At 43.6% G+C, this 21,885-nt stretch overlaps 1 protein-coding gene across 4 annotated transcripts in view; it reads left to right on the forward strand.

Annotated features, from left to right (window-relative positions):
* The first annotated feature begins 2,437 nt into the window (after positions 1–2,437).
* LOC139542564 (pleckstrin homology domain-containing family G member 4B-like) overlaps positions 2,438–21,885 on the forward strand; it is a 28,708-nt gene continuing 9,260 nt past the window's right edge. For all 4 annotated transcript variants that reach the window (XM_071348148.1, XM_071348149.1, XM_071348150.1 and 1 more), the window contains exons 1-8: positions 2,438–2,733; positions 12,173–12,370; positions 12,607–14,050; positions 19,499–19,687; positions 19,784–19,907; positions 20,040–20,133; positions 20,520–20,606; positions 20,725–20,841. In XM_071348148.1, coding sequence (XP_071204249.1) covers positions 2,731–2,733; positions 12,173–12,370; positions 12,607–14,050; positions 19,499–19,687; positions 19,784–19,907; positions 20,040–20,133; positions 20,520–20,606; positions 20,725–20,841 — 2,256 coding nt within the window. In that variant the 5' untranslated portion in view covers positions 2,438–2,730. The remainder of the gene's footprint in view (positions 2,734–12,172; positions 12,371–12,606; positions 14,051–19,498; positions 19,688–19,783; positions 19,908–20,039; positions 20,134–20,519; positions 20,607–20,724; positions 20,842–21,885) is intronic.

Genomic DNA, 21,885 nt, shown 5'->3' on the forward strand with positions numbered 1-21,885 from the left:
ATTTGTTCTTAACTGACTTGCCTAGTTAAATAAATGTTAAATAAATCAAATAAAAAAATAATAGTAAAGCCTCCTTTACTAGCTCAAATAGCAGACCAATCAGCCTGTTACCAACCCTTAGTAAACTTTTGGAAAAAATTGTGTTTGACGAGATACAATACTATTTTACAGTAAACAAATTGACAACAGACTTTGTCTGGGAAGGACAATCAACAAGCACAGCACTTACACAAATGACTGATGATTGGCTGAGAGATATTGATGATGAAAAGATTGTGGGGGCAGTTTTTGACGTTATTGATCATAGTCTGCTGCAGGAAAAACGTATGTGTTTTGGCTTTACACCCGGAAGCCTCTCCAACATCCAGGTAGAATCAGGAATTCCCCAGGGCAGCTGTTTAGGCCCCTTCATTTTTTCAATCTTTACTAACGACATGCACTTGCTTTGCGTAAAGCCAGTGTGTCTATGTATGCGGATGACTCAACACTATACATGTCAGCTACTACAATGACTGAAATTACTGCAACACTTAACAAAGAGCTGCAGTTAGTTTCAGAATGAGTGGCAAGGAATAAGTTAGTCTTAAATATTTCAAAAACTAAAAGCATTGTATTTGGTACAAATCATTCACTAAACTCTAAACGTCAACTAAATCTTGTAATGAATAATGTGGAAATTGAGCAAGTTGAAGAGACTAAACTGCATGGAGCAACCCTGGATTGTAAACTGTCATGTTCAAAATATGTTGATACAACAGTAGCTAAAATGGGGAGAAGTCTGTCCTTAATAAAGCTCTACTCTACTCTTTTTAAAACACTGTCAACAAGGCAGGTCCTAGAGCCCCTAGTTTTGTCGTACCTGGACTACTGTTCAGCCGTGTGGTCAGGTGCCATAAAGAGGGACTTAGGAAAAATGCAATTGGCTCAGCACAGGGCAGCACGGCTGGCCCTTAAATGTACATGGAGAGCTAACATTAAGGATATGCATGTCAATCTCTCATGGCTCAAAGTGGAGGAGAGGGCCTCCCGAGTGGCACAGTGGTCTGTGTCACTAGAGATTCTGGGTTCGAAGCTGGCCGCGACCGGGAGATCCATGGGGCGGCGCACAACTGGCCCAGCGTCGTCCGGTTTAGGGGAGGGTTTGGCTGGCAGGGATGTCCTTGTCCCATCGCTCAATAGCGACTCCTGTGGCGGACTGGACACAGTACACAGTCGCCAGGTGTATGGTGTTTTCTCCGACACACTGGCTTCCGGGTTAAGTGGGCATTGTGTCAAGAAGCAGTGCGGCTTGGTTGGGTTGTGTTTCGGAGGACACACGGCTCTTGACCTTCGCCTCTCCTGAGTCCGTACGGGAGTTGCAGCGATGAGACAAGACTGTAATTACCAATTGGATACCACGAAATTGGGGAGAAAAAGAGAAGAGATTGACTTCATCACTACTTGTTTTTGTTAGAGGTGTTGACAAGCTGAATGCACCGAGGTGTCTGTTTAAACTACTAGCACACAGCTCGGACACTCCCACAAGACATGCCACCAGAGGTCTTTTTACAATCCCCAAGTCCAGAACAGACCATGGGAGGTGCACAGTACTACATAGAGCCATGACTACATGGAACTCTATTCCACATCAGGTAACTGATGCAAGCAGTAGAATCAGATTTAAAAAAACAGATAAAAAAACACCTTTATGGAACAGCGGAGACTGCGAAGAGACACACAAACAGGTATAGACACACGCATACACACACGGGCGCTAGCACACGCACTCTACACACACGTACAATGTAATATTGTTGTATAGTGGTATCATACATTTTGTGTTGTGAATATGTGGTGGTGTGACAGTGTTATATGATGTACTGTTTAATCTTTTGTTTTATGTGTAATATAAGTGTCTTAATGTGTTTGGACCCCAGGAAGAGTATTTGCTGCCTTGGCAGAAGATAATGGGGATCCCTAATAAAATACAAATACAAATGTGAGGTCAAGTTATCTGGTCAGAATGGAATTACCGATATTGAAGAAACCACAGCTAGTCCTCCTGAATGAAATTCTCTGTATCTATATCCACCATCTTCACATTCTCTCTGCTCACAGTGCCATAATAACAAGCATATTTAGTTCATTTGCAGGACAAAAGAGGACATGAATGTGGAATGGAAGCCAAAGGAATGGAAAAGTGGGAAAGGTGCATGTGTGAGAGAGAACGAGGAAGAGAGAAGGGGATGGGGAGCGATAAAGAAAGAGGGAGGGAGGGAGAGGTGAGACGGAAGTTGAGAGTAACCCCAAAGAAAAGTAAGAAAGAATCTTGAAGGGATTTCCTTCTGAGAGGGAAATCTTCTCCCCTCCCCTCTAACTCCCTCTCTCTCTTTCTCTCTCTCCCTTGCTCTTACATGCCTGCATGAGTTGCTTGTGTCATGCTGCTCCCTCTCAAACTGTGGGCAGACAAACATAACACCAGAAGAGAGAAAGCAGACAGGGAGAGTTATTAGCAGCAGCAGAAGAAAACTCGGGAGCTCCAAGATTATTTTTTATTTTTTTTATTTATTTAAGTTTTCCTGTTTCTATAAGTATTGTCCTCTTCACTAAGCAATGAGAGACCATGTGGTTACATTGGAGAATACTGTGGTCAGTTTGTCACTTTGTGAGACCCATCTGTCTAAGGATTATCCTCTTGACTGGACTCTGTACATCCCTGCTTAACTGGATAACCAACACACTGTAGGAAACATGGTACTGTAACTGCTGCTCAACATGGCTTAATTTGACTGTATTTCATTCAATTTCATATGTGTGTAGTTTTTGAATTTTCTGTTTTGATAGGATTTTCATCATATTGGAAATCATTTAAAATATATCTTTTTTAAATGGACATGCTTCAAATGACTAAAATGTCTAATGTCTAGCTACACAGCAAAATGCTTTGACTCAAGGTGAGGGTTTCAGGTTACTGTGCATTCGCAATTTCCCAGTGATTTCACATAACACTCACTGAATCTGTTGCCCTGCGTCTCCTCTTAGAGTCCAGCACATAGAATTGCACAAAGGATCCCTTTGGGAAAATATAACTGAATTAATGTTTTGCTGTTTCAAGTGCTACTCAGGCTCTGGAGAGGGGATGGCTATATGTTTATATTCTTTATAGCTCAGGGTGAGAGTACATTGGAGAGGTAGACTTAGGAACTGAAGTGACCATCATACTGGTATGTTTCCATTGAATCACAACCTGAAAACAAGAGTTATTTCGTTAGCATAAAAAATGATGTACTGTCTTGCCTGGTTACCTCAGTAAGTTCTTAAACATTGAGGTCACTCATGGAACACCATAAAATTCAGGCTCTCTATGTACTTGTCATCTCTGTGATCATGCGGGGGAGGGAAAACTGCCAGTTTGAATAAAACTATGTTCAGCTGTGACATAATTACAGGTAGGAGGATGAGTAAAGATGATGAAACTGATCCCCCGCTTTTAATTAAATGTTTTTAAGCTCACTACTAATGCCAGACTACTGGTCTGCCACCAACTTCAAGCCATTCTGCTAGACAAGGCATCATAATTAGTATTTTCATGCAATAAATGCTCCATTTGCAGAGCTTGTGAAACAACTAAATATAACGTCTGCTTCTCAGTGGCTCAGTGATGGTTGACAGTAGATCCACACAGATTAGGCCTGTGTTTATTTTCTCTCACTGTAATTTGGCATGTTCTCATGGAGGGCGTTAGCACGTTCTGAGGTGGTGAGTCAAGATGTTGAGATATTCTCTCAGAATAGATCTACTGGTATGTAATTGAATGCCTGTCTGTAAATTCTGCTGTGTAATGCAGGATATTTGCCCTCAGCATTTTGTGGGCCCCCGGTCCATTTACTTCAGGGAACATGTATCATGACTTTGTTCAGGTGTTATCAAGGAGAGGTTATCTTTCAATTCTGCCCTCTGATTAATTACACTGGGCATACCAAACATTAGGAATTACCTTCCTAATATTGAGTTGCACCCCAACCTCATTTTATCGTCAGAACAGCCTCAGTCAGGGCATGGACTCTACAAGGTGTCAAAAGCGTTCCACAGAGATGCTGGCCCATGTTGATGCCAATGCTTCCCACAGTTGTGTCAAGTTGGCAGGATGTCCTTTGGGTGGTGGACCATTCTTGATACACACGGGAAACTGTTGAGCGGGGAAAAAGCAGCAGTGTTGCAGTTCTTGATACAAACCGGTGCACCTGGCACCTAATAGCATACCCTGTTCACAGGAACTGAAATATTTTGTCTTGCCCATTCACCCTCTGAATGGTACACATACACAATCCATGTCTCAATGGTCTCAAGGCTTAAAATCCATCTTTAACCTGTCTCCTCCCCTTCATCTACACTGATTGAAGTGGATTTAACAAGTGCCATCAATAAGGATTTATAGCTTTCACCTGGATTCACCTGGAAAGTCTATGTCATGTAAAGAGCAGGTGTTCTTAATGTTTTGTATACTCACTGTACATAGCTTGCTTATCAGTTTAGTTCCATGATTATGGACACAAGCACAGTTTTTAAAGAGCCAATGTCAAAAAATTCATTTATGGACATTTACCTGAACAGTTTAATTAGCATTAGCAACCATTTATGGAACCCAAAAGGGACTAAACCTAGACAGATCCTGATTAAGTATCTGTAGTGATACGACAGTGAGACCCTTCTATTAACTGGCCTGTAAATTAAAACAATGTTACAGTGACATTGATTTATTTAGATCACAGATATGACTCTCATTTCTGCAACACCACACCAGTACATTTACAGTAAGTAGTCTAAATCTGGGCACAAAGCCCCCAAAAACAACAGTTGATTGAGGTTACAAAGGAGGAAACTTGCTGGGTTTATCTTCACAGTTGGCTGTGTTAGTTTGCATTGTTTGCCATCTCTGTAAGATGCTCACTATCACTGGGACTGTATAATGACTAACACTGTGCTTTTCTTAATTATTCACATATTTTATTGAAGGAGTTGCCTTCTAAATACCACTACACTCTTAGAAAACAGGGTTCCAAAAGGGTTATTCGGCTGTCCTCGTAGGAGAACCCTTCCCACTGGGCACAGATTCAATTCAACGTCTATTCCACATTGGTTAAATGTAATTTTATTGAAATGACGTGGAAACAACATTGATTCAACCATTGTGTGCTCAGTGAGTTTTTGGTTCCAGATAGAACCCTTTTTGGTTCCAGGTACAACTCTTTTGGTTTCCATGTAGAACCTTCTGTGGAAAGGGTTTTACATGGAACCCAAAAGGGTTCTTCAAATGGTTGTCCTATGGGGAAAGCCAAAGAACCGCTTTAGGTTCTAGATAGCACCTTTTTTTCTAAGAGTGTACTGTGGCTTGATGTTGAAATCTCATCCTTTGGATGCATGGTAGGGACTAAGGTTCCCAACTGAACAGACTCATAGCATCTTGGTTAGTTACTGACAGACAGCTCACCCCAACTAAACAATACACACTTTTGTCCTAATCTCCATTTTGGGGCATTCCTAAAAAGTCAGTATGTGTTTGTTGTTTAGTGGATGCCAGATCAAAATATAATTAAGGCTAACCAAAGCTGTCACACAGAACTAACACACCTAATAAAATGTTCAATAGAAACATGTGAAAAAAAGGATCCCAAAGATTCACAGGATTGGATGCTACAACAACCCTCTATTGGTCCAGCTGGAAAAGGATGTCCAGTTTGCCATTCCTTTTAGATATTTGTGATCTCTTAGATTTTACTGTAATAGGCTAGTTTGGTAAACTGTGCCTGCCTGTCCTGGGGGACCACTGAGAATGATGTGTGTTGTTTGGACAGTCATCCTGTGGGTGGCTTACCAGTGTTATCTCCTGATGGCCAACAGAAAGCTGCCCCTCAGACATCACAAAGATAGTCTGGTCTAGGAGAGTCTAAACATTATCTCCACCCAATTTGTTGAACGTTAAAAATAAAAACTGACGTAAACACAGGAAATTGAGCTTTTGCCTATCTGAAGTTAAATTTGTGTCAGAAATTGCTCAGATGCTCTGCCAAATAACATTATCCATGGGCGTATTACAGAGACATTTTGTATACAAGATAATTCATACTGAAATACTTTAGGATACTTAAAAGGCGTCTTGGCCACTGGCTTAGAAGTAGTTGTTTGGATTGGCTGTTTAGTGAAGAGAAATGTTCAACTCTGAAATATAAGAATGTACTCTACCTCTATCCTATCCTAATGCAATGAACTGCAATCTGAAATGAGCCATTTATTTTAGAGATGGGATTGTATTTATTTAGTGCCCAGTGTTAGACCTACCTCAGCAGAATGTCAGCACTCAGCAGTAGACCGTTAGGCAGGCTTGCTGTTTACACCCTCAGGGTGTTCTCTTGTTGCTCAGACATAACAGTAACCATGAATCATGGCAGTGCTAGTCCTGCTAACGCCACTTTCCCACATTGCAGACCCTCGGCTGCTCTTCTCTTTTTTTCATTTCAAACGACGAATAAATGACCTGTCATGCTTTCCTTAGGGCTTGTTATCATGCCTTGATAAGTAACCTGCCCTGCAGTGCTATTTTAAGTGTGGAGATCAACTCATTCAACCATAGTATGACATAACACAGGGGCTTTATTCAGAGGCCCGTAAAGGTGCTGGAAAAATGTTTTCAGGTCAGGTCAGCCCCAGACCTGGTTTTCTATTAACCCAACATCAGGCCCTGCATCTCATACAGTTGAAGTCAGAAGTTTACATGCACCTGAGCCAAATACATTTAAATTCAGTTTTTCACATTTCCTGACATTTAATCATAGTAAAAATTCCCTGTCAGGTCAGTTAGGATCAATCAATCAATCACATTTATTTATAAAGCCCTTCATACATCAGCTGATGTCACAAAGTGCCGTACAGAAATGTCAGAATAATAGTAGAAGGAATAATTTATTTCAGCTTTTATTTCTTTCATCACATTCCCAGTGGGTCAGAAGTTTACATACACTTATTTAGTATTTGGTAACATTGCCTTTAAATTGTTTAACTTGGGTCAAACATTTCAGGTAGCCTTCCACAAGCTTCCCACAATAAGTTGGGTGAATTTTGGCCCATTCCTCCTGACAGAGCTGGTGCAACTGAGTCAGGTTTGTAGGCTTCCTTGCTCGCACACGCTTTTTCAGTTCTGTCCAAACATTTTTTATGGGAATGAGGTCAGGGCTTTGTGATGGCCACTCCAATATCTTGACTTTGTTGTCCTTAAGCCATTTTGCCACAACTTTAAAGGTATGCTTGGGGTCATTGTCCATTTGGAAGACCCATTTGTGATCAAGCATTAACTTCCTGACTGATGTCTTGAGATGTTGCTTCAATATATCCACATAATTTTCCTCCCTCATGGTGCCATCTATTTTGTGAAGTGCACCAGTCCCTCCTGCAGCAAAGCACCCCCACAACATGATGCTGCCACCCCCGTGCTTCACGGTTGGGATGGTGTTCTTCAGCTTGCAAGCCTCCCCCTTTTTCCTCCAAACATAACGATGGTCATTATGGCCAAACAGTTCTATTTTTGTCTCATTAGACCAGAGGACATGTCTCCAAAAAGTACAATCTAAGTCCCCATGTGCAGTTGCAAACCGTAGTCTGGCTTTTTTATGCCGATTTTGGAGCAGTGGCTTCTTCCTTGCTGAGCGGCCTTTCAGGTTATGTCAATATCGTTTTACTGTGGATATAGACACTTTTGTACCTGTTTCCTCCAGCATTTTCATAAGGTCCTTTCCTGTTGTTCTGGGATTAATTTGCACTTTTCTCACCAAATTACGTTCATCTCTAGGAGACAGAACGCGTCTCCTTCCTGAGCGGTATGACGGCTGCGTGGTCCCATGGTGTTTATACTTGCGTACTATTGTTTGTACAGATGAACGTGGTACCTTCAGACGTTTGGAAATTGCTCTCAAGGATGAACCAGACTTGTGGAGGTCTTCAATTTTTTTTCTGAGGTCTTGGCTGATTTCTTTTGATTTTCCCAAGATGTCAAGCAAAGAGGCACTGCGTTTGAAAGTAGGCCTTGAAATACATCCACAGGTACTCGAATTATGTCAATTAGTATATCAGAAGCTTCTAAAGCCGTGATATAATTTTCTGGAATTTTCCAAGCTGTTTAAAGGCACAGTCAACTTATGTAAACTTCTGACCCACTGGAATTGTGATGCAGTGAATTATAAGTTAAATAATATGTCTGTAAACAATTGTTGGAAAAATGACTTGTGACATGCACACAGTAGATGTCTTAACCGACTTGCCAAAACTATAGTTTGTTTTAACAAGAAATTTGTGGAGTGGTTGAAAAAGGAGTTTTAATGACTCCAACCAAAGTGTATGTAAACTTACGACTTCAACGGTATGAAAATTCAGACTATGAAGAACAAAACACATCTTTCATAGAAACTCCCTTGACCATGTAGCAGGTTTTTCTATCTTCTTCAGGGGCAACAGAGCTTTTCCAAGACAATGATCCAACATTCATAAGATGAAAATCCCAAGTGTTTCCCAGCTAAAGTACATAATCTATTGTAAATAATCATGAGCCCACCACTGTTGGCTCGTTGATGTGTACCCAAAGGGTGTGTGTCTGAGGCTCTGAGCTGTGGCCCAGTCATGCGAGAAGTGTAATGACCGTTGTCTTTGGAGAGATCAAGAGGGAGTGTCCATGTTATATGCGGAACTGGTCCTTAGAATCCAAGAGCCTTTCCAGAGACTTGGGAGAGGCTTTTAGAGGAGGTCTAGTATCTGGTGTCAGACTTAGGGTTGCAAAGCTAATGGTACTTTACCAAAGTTACTGGAACATCTTCAGTAATTTCGGTATTTAACAGAAAATCTATTGCAATCTATCGCAACTTTGGTCATTTATACTTGAATATTTTTTTTTTTAAGTACTAATATATACAGTAGTATTACATTTTTATACCTGTGTCCATTTTGTCCATGAGTTTCTAGTAGAAAGACCATATGGTTCTCTTCCAACTATTGACTTTTTTCAAAACTGCCACCAGTTTGATGCCAAAACATTGACAACAAATACATACTGACATAGTAAAATAAATAAAGGTGTGTAACAAAAATATATAAAGAGTATTTCATGCTAAAACCCTCATATTAAACACCAACGGTATTCACTAAGTTGATATTTAGGATAATATTTTACAGTTTTGTCAGTTACATTTTTTAAATCATCGTAATTAGTTAGTTCATATATTTTACATGTGATAAGGCCACACAGAGGGCCAAAGATAATTACAGACACCTGTAAAAAAAGGTTGACTAGATGTTTTGTGATCGATTACATAAAATCCTTGAAAGATACCAAAATTCTGGTAGTTTACAGGTTAACTTCGAAAGTTTCCAGTAATATGTCCTGCCTTTGCAACCCTAGTCAGACTGTTACATAAAAGTGTACAAATCGAGCAGTCAGAGTGCAGATTGGGTTACTGGGTGCAGAGGTTAGTGAAAGGGTAGGTTTTTCTCCTGACCACCATAGACTAGCAGATGTTTTAACTGAGAGCTGGACGGGAAGTAGTCTAGTTAGCCAGGTGAGGTCTGAGGGGATCGATCTGGTCACATCCTGATACGCCCAGACCCTCTCTCCACCTCCACACCACAGCTGGGATACATTGAGTTATGTGGCGTGATCTGTGGAATGATCACAGTGGTATTTCTCTATTCAAAACAAACTGAACAGAGATGCAGGTAGGCAACATATTTTCCCATTGAGGAAACAGATGTAGCCTATTGTTGATAAAATCGCTTCATTACATTTTGCATATTTATTGAAATGCCTACTCTTTGTTGAAATATAATTGAACAATCAAGAGGGTGGTGTCTAGTAGCATTTGCTAGTCATTATATCCCTGCAATTATATTGAAACCAGACTATGTAACTTGGCAAGGCATTGTAACCACATTGCACCAGAAACCACATAACAATGTTTTCTCCTACAGAGGCTATCTATTGAGATGAGAAACACGCACATGTACATTTACCTCCCACAGCCGACACATGGCCTTCACAAAGCTAAATTAAGCAGGGCCTAAAATGGGTGATGGGCCACTCTGATGAGATCAGAGAGAATGTGAAACCATAAACCAGGCCTCTTCTCTAGCAGAGACCCCCAGTCTGTTTATGGATAATTGGTATCTGCCTATATTTACATTTACATTTAAGTCATTTAGCAGACGCTCTTATCCAGAGCGACTTACAAATTGGTGCATTCACCTTATGACATCATCTATATGATTCTTATGCTGCTCAATGTCTCCCGTGATACTGTAGCCACCCTGACATCCACAGCAACTTTGCCCTCGTGTTGTCAACATCTGTCTCTGGTGAACGGTTATTGGATTGTGCTGTATGAAGGGGAAAAAAGGTGGGGTCTGACATCTTATTGGAACAATACTGAAGGATGCCAGGATCAGAGGATAGCAGACAATGGTGACTGTGTATTTTATGACCTTAAGGGATGCAGTGCTGCTTTTGGATGTTCAAATCAGCGATATATGACACCGTAGCCTTCAGAAAGTATTCACACCCCTTGACTTTTTCCACATTTTGTTGTGTTACAGCCTGAATTTAAAATTGATTAAATTGAGATGATTTGTCACTGACCTACACACAATACCCCATAATGTCAAAGTGGAATTATGTTTTTACACATTTTTACAAATTAATAAAAAATGAAAAGCTGAAATGTGTTGAGTCTATAAGTATTCAAACTATATGTTATGGCAAGCCTAAATGAGTTCACAAGTAAAAATGTGCTTAACAAGTCACATAATAAATTGCATGAACTCGCTCTGTGTGCAATAATAGTGTTTAACAGGATTTTTGAATGACTACCTGATTTCTGTACACCACACATACAATTATCTAAAGGTCCCTCAGTTGAGCAGAGAATTACAAACACAGATTCAACCACAAAGACTAGGGAGGTTTTACAACGCCTAGCAAAGAATGGCACCTATTGGTAGATGTGTAAAAAAAAAAAGCTGACAAATCCCTTTGAGCATGGTGAAGTTATTAATTACACTTTGGATGGTGTATCAATGCACCCAGTTACATCAAATATACAGGCGTCCTTCCTAACTCAGTTGCCAGAGAGTAAGAAAACCACTCAGGGATTTCACCATGAGGCCAATAGTGACTTCAAAACAGTTAAAACAGAGTTTAATGGCTGTGATATGAGAAAACTGAGGATGGATCAACAACATTGTAGTTACTCCACAATACTAACCTAATTGACATAGTGAAAAGCCTGTACAGAATTTAATATTCCAAAACATGCATCCTGTCTGCAACAAGGCACTAAAGGAATACTGAAAAAAATGTGGCAAAGCAATTATATTTTTGTCCATAATATAAAGTGCTATGTTTGGGGTAAATCCAATACAACACATTACTGTGTACCACTCTCCATATTTTCAAGCATAGTGGTGACTGCATCATGTTATGGGTATGCTTGTAATCATTAAGGAATGGGGAGTTTTCAGGATAAAAAAGAAACAGAATGGAGCTAATTACAGGCAAAATCCTAGAGGAAAAGCTGGTTCAGTCTGCTTTCCACCAGACACTGGCAGATGAATTCACATTTCAGCATGACAATAACCTAAAACACAATGCCAAATTGACACTGGAGTTGCTTACCAAGAAGACAGTGAATGTTCCTGAGTGGCCGAGTTACAGTTTTAACTTAAATCTACTGGAAAATCTATGGCAAGACCTGAAAATGGTCTACAACCCATTTGACAGAGCTTGAAGATTTTTGAAAAGAATAATGGGCAAATGTTTCACAATCCAGGTGTGGAAAGAGACTCGCAGCTTTAATCACTGCCAAAGGTGCGTCTACAAAGTATTGACCCAGAGGTGTGAATACTAAATGAGACATTGCAAAATTGTATGAAAACAGGTTTCCACTTTGTCATTATGGTGTATTGTGTGTAGATGGGTTAGATTTTTTTTTAAATTTAATCCATTTTGAATTCAGGCTGTAACACAACAAAATGTGGAATACTCCTGCCTGTATCTAATCTTTATCTTTATCTTTTCTTGGTCATTTTCTTTGTTGTTGTTGAATATTTAAATTTGTTTGTTTGTGCTGACCTTTGTTTGTGCTGTCTCTTATGTTAATAGAACACTGAGTCTCTGGACGGGTCCATCCAGAACACTCTCTCAGCCCTCTTTCCCCCCTTCGAGGCCACAGCCCCCACCGTCCTGAGCCAGCTCTTCCAGGTAATAGAGGAACGTTTCCGTGGAGACGCCCTCCAGTGTCTACTGGACTTCCTCATCCCGGCCAAACACATCCTTGAGAGTGTTCAGCAGGCTGCCTGTGTGAGTCAACAACCTCAGAGCTATACTCATCAACACAGATGCACAGCTATACAAAAAAATACATACTGTAACAGTTTACCATACACACCTACAGGCTCAAATAACGACCACCTATGCAAAACAAAGTTAGCTCAATTACAAAGTTTGCAACTGCCTTCAACTCCTCTCTGTCTTGTACTGCTAATTGTAAAGACAAATTAAATGGTAAAGAAATGTCTGTCATTTTCTCCCGTCAGGCCCAGTACTCTGATGTGGTGTTCTGCTGTGAGGGCTGGCCTCTGTGTCTGCATGAGAAAGTGGTGATCCAGCTTGCCCCGATCAACCCCCTATTTCTGTGCCCAGGGGACTTCTACTTGCAGGTTGCTCCCTTCTCTGAGCAGGCCGCCCGCATCGTGGTCCGGAGCCTGCTGGAGGACGGACAGGGTCAGGTGGTGGAGGTGGAGGAGACACCCATCCCTGAGACCTCCTACCCCTGCATCTTCTCTGAGGACTGGCTAGGGGAGATCAACCAAGGCCGCCACGGTACTCCACTTAGCCACTGTGTCCTCTCCACAGACCAGGGCATGGTGAAGGTGCCATGGGCGCAGGTGACTCTCCCTGAGTTTGTGGATAAACCCAGAACTATGGCCTCATCATCTCTTTCTCCGGCTGCTGTTCAACAGGAGGTAGTGGCAGGGCCCGGGCCCTCATTGGTCCTGCCTCACCCTGCACCTGCGTACTCTGTGGAGACTAGGATCTCTCCTGCTAAACATGGCATTGCGGTGTCGCTGCGTCTGGTGGACAGTAATTGCTCCCGGCTGGTTAAGGTGGATCAGGATGGGCCTATGGCTAAGCCCATAGGCTGGGTGTCTCCCAACACATGGGACAGCCGCAGCAACAACACCTCTGAGGTTGAGGGGGAATACGTGGACTTGGTGGAGTTCACTAACAAGAAAGAAGCATTGCTCCTCAGTGGGGCTCACAGTCACAAACACCCCAGAGCGCTCATGTCTAGGCCTGTTCCACTTAACAGGCCTGGTGTCCCTCTGGCTCCAGCTCTGCCTCTGTCCTTGGCCCAAGCCCTGGCCCCCAACCAGCCCCTCAGGGAACCCTTACACTGCGGCCGGACCATCCGGTCCTCCGAGGAGCCCCCCTGCACCCCTTGCATGAGGAGGAGAATGGGCCAGGTGTCCAAAGCACAGGAGCTCAGGTGCCGGTACAGGGAGTCTTACCATTCAGCACTGCAGAACCCTGTTACCTTTGAGAGAGACAATACACTGAATACACTGGCGGTTCTGGAGGAGGCTAGTCCATGTGAGGGGAGGCTGGGACTAGAGGGTAAAGAACTATGTCCTGGTGTCTCCCAGCAGTGCTGCCATCCAGACCCAGGACATCATGACCAGATTCCCCCTGTTAGCACTGTTACCTGTAGGGAGTCTGGAGAAAGTTACACTATATCCAGTGGAATTTTACAAGGCCTGAGTGACACTATAGAGAACGATGGGAGATGTCCCTCTTCTCTGTCGACCACTGTTGTGGACACATCAGAGAAGTGTGAAGTAGTGATACAAGGAAGAAAAATTAGGAGGGATATTGTCTCGTCTGCAGAGAAGATTCCCAGCTTACATGTAGTGCAATGTAAAAACGCCACAGCTTTTGGACTGGTTTCCCCAAAGATGAACAGGCGGAGACTGCCCAAAGGTAAGAGATCTACAGCATGAAATATGTTTCTTATTCTGTAATATATAAAGGGGATTTTTTTAAACACAATTGTTTAAAAAATAAATGGCCCCGGAGGATGGCTGCCGTTTTACGGGCTCTTAAGTGCTATTGTGTGTGTTTTTTCGCGTTATTTGTAACTTATTTTGTACACAATGTTTCTGCTACCGTCTCTTATGACTGAAAAGAGCTTCTGGAAATCAGGACAGCAATTACTCACCTCGTACTGGATGAAGATTTTTTCTTTAAAACCTCTTAAGGATCCGCCCCTTTTTTCAATTTTCGCCTAAAATGACATACTCAAATCTAACTCCCTGTAGTTCAGGCCCTGAAGCAGGGATACGCATATTCTTGGTATAATTTGAAAGGAAATACTTTGAAGTTTGTGGAAATGTGAAAGGAATGTAGGAGAATATAACACAATAGATCTGGTAAAAGATAATACAAAGAAAAAAACAAGCGTTCTTTTGAATTTATTTTGTTACAATCATCTTTGAAATGCAAGAGAATTTATTTAAAAAAAATGTATTTTACCTTTATTTAACCAGTTCGGCTAGCTGAGAACAAGTTCTCATTTACAACTGCGACCTGGCTTAGACAAAGCAAAGCTGTGCGACACAAACAACAACAGAGTTACACATGGAATAAACAAACATACAATCAACAATACAATAGAAAAAGTATATATACAGTGTGTGCAAATGAGGTAGGATAAGGGAGGTAAGGCAATAAATAGGCCATAGTGGCAAAATAATTACAATATAGAAGTTAAACACTGGAGTGATAGATGTGCAGAAGATGAATGTGCTAGTAGAGATACCGGGGTGCAAAGGAGCAAAATAAATAAATAAAATAAATAACAGTATGGGGATGAGGTAGTTGGATTGGCTATTTACAGATGGGCTATGTACAGGTGCAGTGATCTGTGAGCTGCTCTGACAGCTGGTGTTTAAAGCTAGTGAGGGAGATATGAGTCTCCAGCTTCAGTGATTTTTTGCAGTTCGTTCCAGTCATTGGCAGCATAGAACTAGAAGCAAAGGCAGCCAAAGGAGGAATTGACTTTGGGGGTGACCAGTGAAATATACCTACTGGAGCGCGTGCTACGAGTGGGTGCTGCTATGGTGACCAGTGAGCTGAGATAAGGCAGGGCTTTACCTAGCAAAGACTTATAGATGACCTGTAGCCAGTGGGTTTGGCAACGAATATGAAGCGAGGGCCAGCCAACGAGAGCATACAGGACGCAGTGGTGGGTGGTATATGGGGCTTTGGTGACAAAACGGATGGCACTGTGATAGACTGCATCCAATTTGCTGAGTAGAGTGTTGGAGGCTATTTTATAAATGACATCGCTGAAGTCAAGGATCGGTAGGATGGTCAGTTTTACGAGGGTATGTTTGGCAGCATGAGTGAAGGATGCTTTGTTGCGAAATAGGAAGCCGATTCTAGATTTAATTTTGGATTGGAGATGCTTAATATGAGTCTGGAAGGAGAGTTTACCGTCTAACCAGACACCTAGGTATTTGTAGATGTCCACAAATTCTAAGTCAGAACCGCCCAGAGTAGTGATGCTGGTCGGGCGGGCAGGTGTGGGCAGCGAAGAGCATGCATTTAGTTTTACTTACATTTAAGAGCAGTTGGAGGCCACAGAAGGAGAGTTGTATGGCATTGAAGCTCGTCTGGAGGTTAGTTAACAGAGTGTCCAAAGAAGGGCCAGAAGTATACAGAAAGAAAGGCCACAATGTATTATTCCAGCCCAGGTGCAATTTAGATTTTGGCCACTAGATGGAAGCAGTGTATGTGCAAAGTTTTAGACTGATCCAATGAACCCTTGCATTTCTGTTAAAAATGTTGTATCAAGACTGCCCTAATGTGCCTAATTTGTTTATTAATAACTTTTCATGTTCAAAATTGTGCATTCTCCTCAAACAATAGCATGGTATTCTTTCACTGTAATAGCTACTGTAAATTGGACAGTGCAGTTAGATTAACAAGAATTTAAGCTTTCTGCCAATATCAGATATGTCTATGTAAATGTTCTTGTTACTTACAACCTCATGCTAATCACATTAGCCTATGTTAGCTCAACCGTCCCGTGGAATGGACACCGATCCCGAAGAAGTTTTAACGATTCGGACGCGAAGGATTTACTTCAGACACCCGACAAGGCCCACATCTCCATCATTCGCAGGAGAAAGAGACGAAGATATCGGGAACGTAGGTCGGGGAGCCTTGTTTTTTTAATTGTATTTTTATTTCACCTTTATTTAACGAGGTAGGCCAGTTGAGAACAAGTTCTCATTTACAACTGCGACCTGGCCAAGATAAAGCAAAGCAGTGTGACAAAAACAACACAGAGTTACACATGGGATAAACAAACAAATAACACAATAGAAAAATCTGTATACAGTGTGTGCAAATGAAGTAAGGAGGTAAGGCAATAAATAGCCCAATAGTGGCAAAGTAATTTCAATTTAGCAATTTACACTGGCGTGATATCTGTGCAGATGAGGATGTACAAGTAGAAATACTGGTGAGCAAAAGAGCAGAAAACAAAAACAAATATGGTGATGAGGTAGGCAGTTGGTAGGATGGGCTATTTACAGATGGGCAGCGATCGGTAAGCTTGTAAGGATCATACGGCGAGTGGGTAATTTGCCTCTACCATCAGTCCTATGAGCCAATGTATAATCATTGGATAGCAAAACAGATGCGCTACGATCACAAATATCCTACCAACGGGACATTAAAAACTGTAATATCTTTTGTTTCACCGAGTCGTGGCTGAACGACGACATGGATAAAGTACAGCTGGCGGGGTTTATGCAGCATCGGCAAGATAGACCAGCTGCCTCCCTTAAGACAAGGTTGTGGCGGCCTGTGTATATTTGTAAACAACAGCTGGTGCATGAAATCTAATACTAAGGAAGTCTCGAGGCTTTGCTCGCCTGAGGTAGAGTATCTCATGACAAGCTGTAGACCACACTATTTACCAAGAGAGTTTTCATCTATATTTTTCGTAGCTGTCTATTTACCACCACAAACCGATGCTGGCACTAAGTCCACACTCAATGAGCTGTATAAGGCCATAAGCAAACAGGAAAACGCTCATCCAGACGTGGCGCTCCTAGTGGCCTCAGACTTTAATGCAGGGAAACTTAAATCCATTTTTACCTCATTTCTACCAGCATGTTAAATGTGCAACCAGAGGGAAATTAACTCTGGACCACCTTTACTCCACAAACAGAGACGCGTACAAAGCTCTCCCTCGCCCTCCATTTGGCAAATCTGACCAAATTGTATCCTCCTGCTTCATGCTTACAAGCAAAAACTAAAGCAAGAAGCACCAGTGACTCGGTCAATAAAGAAGAGGTCAGATGACGCAGATGCTAAACTTCAGGACTGTTTTTCTAGCACAGACTGGAATACGTTACAGGATTCTTCCAATGGCATTGAGGAGTATACCACATCAGTCACTGGCTTCATCAATAAGTGCATCGATGACATTGTCCCCACAGTGACCATACCTACCCCAACCAGAAGCCATGGATTACAGGCAACATCCGCTCTGAGTTAAAGGGTAGTGCTGCCGCTTTCAAGGAGCGGGACTCTAACCCGGACGATTATAAGAAATCCCTCTACGCCCGCAGATGAACCATCAAACAGGCAAAGTGTTAATACAGGACTAAGATTGAAATGTACTACACCAGCTCCAACGCTCGTCGGATGTGACAGGGCTTGCAAACTATTACAGACTACAAAGGGAAGCACAGCCGCGAGCTGCCAATTGACACGAGCCTACCAGCCGAGCTAAATTACTTCTATGCTCGCTTCGAGGCAAGCAACACTGAAGCATGCATGAGAGCATCAGTTGTTCCGGACGACTGTGTGATCCCGCTCTCCGTAGCTGATGTGAGTAAGACCTTTAATAAACAGGTCAACATTCACAAGGCTGCGGGGCCAGACGGATTACCAGGACGTATACTCTGAGCTTCCGCTGACCAACTGGCAAGTGTCTTCACTGACATTTTCAACCTTTAGCACTCACATCTGTAGCCACGAAGTGCTTTGAAAGTCTCGTCATGGCTCACATCAACACCATTATCCCAGAAACACAAAACCCACTCCAATTTGTATACCGCCCCAACAGATCCACAGATGATGCAATCTTTATTGCACTCAACACTGCCCTATGTGAGAATGCTATTCATTGACTACAGCTTAGCGTTCAACACTATAGTGCCCTCAAAGCTAATCACTTAGCTAAGAACCGTGGGACTCAACACCTCCCTCTGCAACTGGATCCTGGACTTCCTGACGGGCCAGGTGGTAAGAGTAGGTAACCTCTCCCCTGCTGATCCTCAACACGGGGGCCCCTCAGGGGTGCATGCTCAGTCCCCTCCTGTACTCCGTTTTCACCCATGACTGCATGGCCAGGCACGACTCCAACACCATCATTAAGTTTGCCGACGACACAACAGTGGTAGGCCTGATCACCGACCACAATGAGACAGCCTATAGGGAGGAGGTCAGAGACCTGGCCGTGTGGTGCCAGGGTAACAACCTCTCCCTCAACGTGATCAAGACAAAAGAGATGATTGTGGACTATAAGAAAAGGAGGAAAGAGCACGCCCCCATTCTCATCGACGGGGCTGTAGTGGAGCAGGTTGAGAGATTCAAGTTCCTTGGTGTCCACATCACCAACAAACTATCATGGTCCAAACACACCAAGACAGTCGTGACGAGGACATGACAAAGCCTATTTCCCCTCAGGATACTGAAAAGATTTGGCATGGGTCCTCAGATCCTTAAAATGTTCTACAGCTGCACCATCGAGAGCATCCTGACTGGTTGCATCACTGCCTGGTATGGCAACTGCTCAACCTCCGACTGCAGAGGGTAGTACGTACGGCCCAGTACATCACTGGGGCCAAGCTTCCTGCCATCCAGGACCTCTATACCAGGTGGTGTCAGAGGAAGGCCCGACAAATTGTCAAAGACTCCAGCCACCCTAGTCATAGACTGTTTTCTCTGCTACCGCATGGCAAGCGGTATCGGAGCACCAAGTCTAGGTCCAAAAGACTTCTGAACAGCTTCTACCCCCAAGTCAAAAGACTCCTGAACAGCTAATCGAATGGCTACCCAGACTATTTGCATGGTCCCCCCCACCCCCTCTTTTACGCTGCTGCTACTCTCTGTTTATTATCTATGCATAGTCACTTTAACTCTACCTATATGTACATATTACCGCAATTATTTTTGCCTTATCTATTTTTTACTGAACACTTATTTTTCTTACAACTGCATTGTTGGTTAAGGGCTTGTAAGTAAGCATTTCACTGTAACGTCTACACCTGTTGTATTCGGCACATGTGACAAATAACATTTGATTTGATTTATTACATCCCTCTGTATCATCCTTCCTCTCTAAAGATGTCTCCCAGGCTCGCCAACCCTCTATGCCTGTTAGAAACGGACAACAGACCCCTACACCGGCCCCTCTCCCTGAGACAACCCAGCAGCCTCCGGGTCACTATGCTGTTTCCAGGTCTAAGGTCCAGGCACCAGACTCAGCGGAACCCAGCACTCACCCCCTCCAGATGGGAATAGCATGTCTTACTGGTATGGAAACCCCCTTACATGGTTTGCCTTAGAGACAGAGGTGGATGACATCTCTGTTCAGTGAAAGATCCTCATGTTCCCCTCTCCCATATTTAGGTGGCAGAGACAGGACAGGTCGGTTGGTGGTTGAGGTGTACGGAGACCAGGAAGGATGGAGATCTCCTTCAGTGTCTAGTCTAGAACTCTGCAAACTGCTGCTCTACCTCCACTCTGTAATCAGGTATATATGCATTGTGCATTGTGGTTCAGGCTACAGAGGTTTTTAACCTCAATGGGTTTTACCTGGTTAAAAAAAGGTTAAAGAAAATATTAAATAAAAATAATTCATTGTTTTCATCTTCATATTTTCTAGGAGAGAACTGAGAGAACTTGGACTGACACTAGTTATTGATGCTCGGCAGAATCTACCTCCATCACAGTTCAATAAGGCCTTGCTGATGCTTCAGGTAAGAAAGACTTGACATCTTCCTGGTCATATTGGGATCTGCATTACACAAAATCACATCAAGAGGATAGCAACTTGCTAAAAATTATACTGAACTCAACTAAACTTTTCCCTCTGTTTATTATTTTCTTCATTCCCCTGACTTGTGCTCAGCTTTACCTGCAGGTCACAGGAGGTTGGTGGCAACTTAATTGGGGAGGACAGGCTCGTGGTGATGGCTGGAGCAGAATAGGTGGAATGGTATCAAATGCCATTCCATTCCCTCTGTTCCACCCATTATTATGAGCCATCCTCCCTTCAGCAGCCTCCACTGCTGCAGGTATAGGCTAATGCATTTACTGATAACTATTTATTGCTGTGAGGTCTCATATTTTGAGAATGTTACAGGAGCAGATTCCCCATGCAGTACACAGTGTTCTTATCCTGGTGGAGAAAGAGAGCTGCCATCGCCCAGAGAAACATCCTGGACAACAGGTCAGATCTGAACCAAGGGTTTCCTCTAATGATTTCCATCAGGCTTATCATTTCATGAACAGTTACTGTATTTATTCTGGGAGAATTGCTGTCTGATGTCACTGACTGTCACTGACAGATTGATGTAGTGACATCACTGAAGGCGTTGCACAAGCTGGTGGAGGGGAGCCAGTTGACCTACGGCCTAGAGGGCACCCTGCTCTACAGCCACCAGGACTGGCTGCAGCTCCATCAGGTAGGCCCCTAGAGGACACCCTGCCCTACAGCCACCAGGACTGACTGCAGCTCCATCAGGTAGACCCCTAGAGGACACCCTGTCCTACGTTCACCAGGACTGGCTGCAGCTCCATCAGGTAGGCCCCTAGAGGGCACCCTGCCCTACAGCCACCAGGACTGGCTGCAGCTCCATCAGGTAGGCCCCTAGAGGACACCCTGTCCTACGTTCACCAGGACTGGCTGCAGCTCCATCAGGTAGGCCCCTAGAGGGCACCCTGCCCTATAGCCACCAGGACTGGCTGCAGCTCCATCAGGTAGACCCCTAGAGGACACCCTGTCCTACATTCACCAGGACTGGCTGCAGCTCCATCAGGTAGGCCCCTAGAGGACACCCTGCCCTAGAGCCACCAGGACTGGCTGTAGCTCCATCAGGTAGACCCCTAGAGGACACCCTGTCCTACATTCACCAGGACTGGCTGCAGCTCCATCAGGTAGGCCCCTAGAGGGCACCCTGCCCTACAGCCACCAGGACTGGCTGCAGCTCCATCAGGTAGGCCCCTAGAGGACACCCTGTCCTACGTTCACCAGGACTGGCTGCAGCTCCATCAGGTAGGCCCCTAGAGGGCACCCTGCCCTATAGCCACCAGGACTGGCTGTAGCTCCATCAGGTAGACCCCTAGAGGACACCCTGTCCTACATTCACCAGGACTGGCTGCAGCTCCATCAGGTAGGCCCCTAGAGGACACCCTGCCCTAGAGCCACCAGGACTAGCTGCAGCGCCATCAGGTAGACCCCTAGAGGACACCCTGTCCTACATTCACCAGGACTGGCTGCAGCTCCATCAGGTAGCCCCCTAGAGGACACCCTGCACTACAGTCACCAGGACTGGCTGCAGCTCCATCAGGTAGCCCCCTAGAGGACACCCTGCCCTACAGTCACCAGGACTGGCTGCAGCTCCATCAGGTAGACCCCTAGAGGACACCCTGCCCTACAGCCACCCTGACTGGCTGCAGCTCCATCAGGTAGACCCCTAGAGGACACCCTGCCCTACAGCCACCCTGAC

The sequence above is a fragment of the Salvelinus alpinus genome, chromosome 17 (assembly GCF_045679555.1).
Source record: "Salvelinus alpinus chromosome 17, SLU_Salpinus.1, whole genome shotgun sequence".
Lineage (NCBI taxonomy): Eukaryota > Metazoa > Chordata > Actinopteri > Salmoniformes > Salmonidae > Salvelinus > Salvelinus alpinus.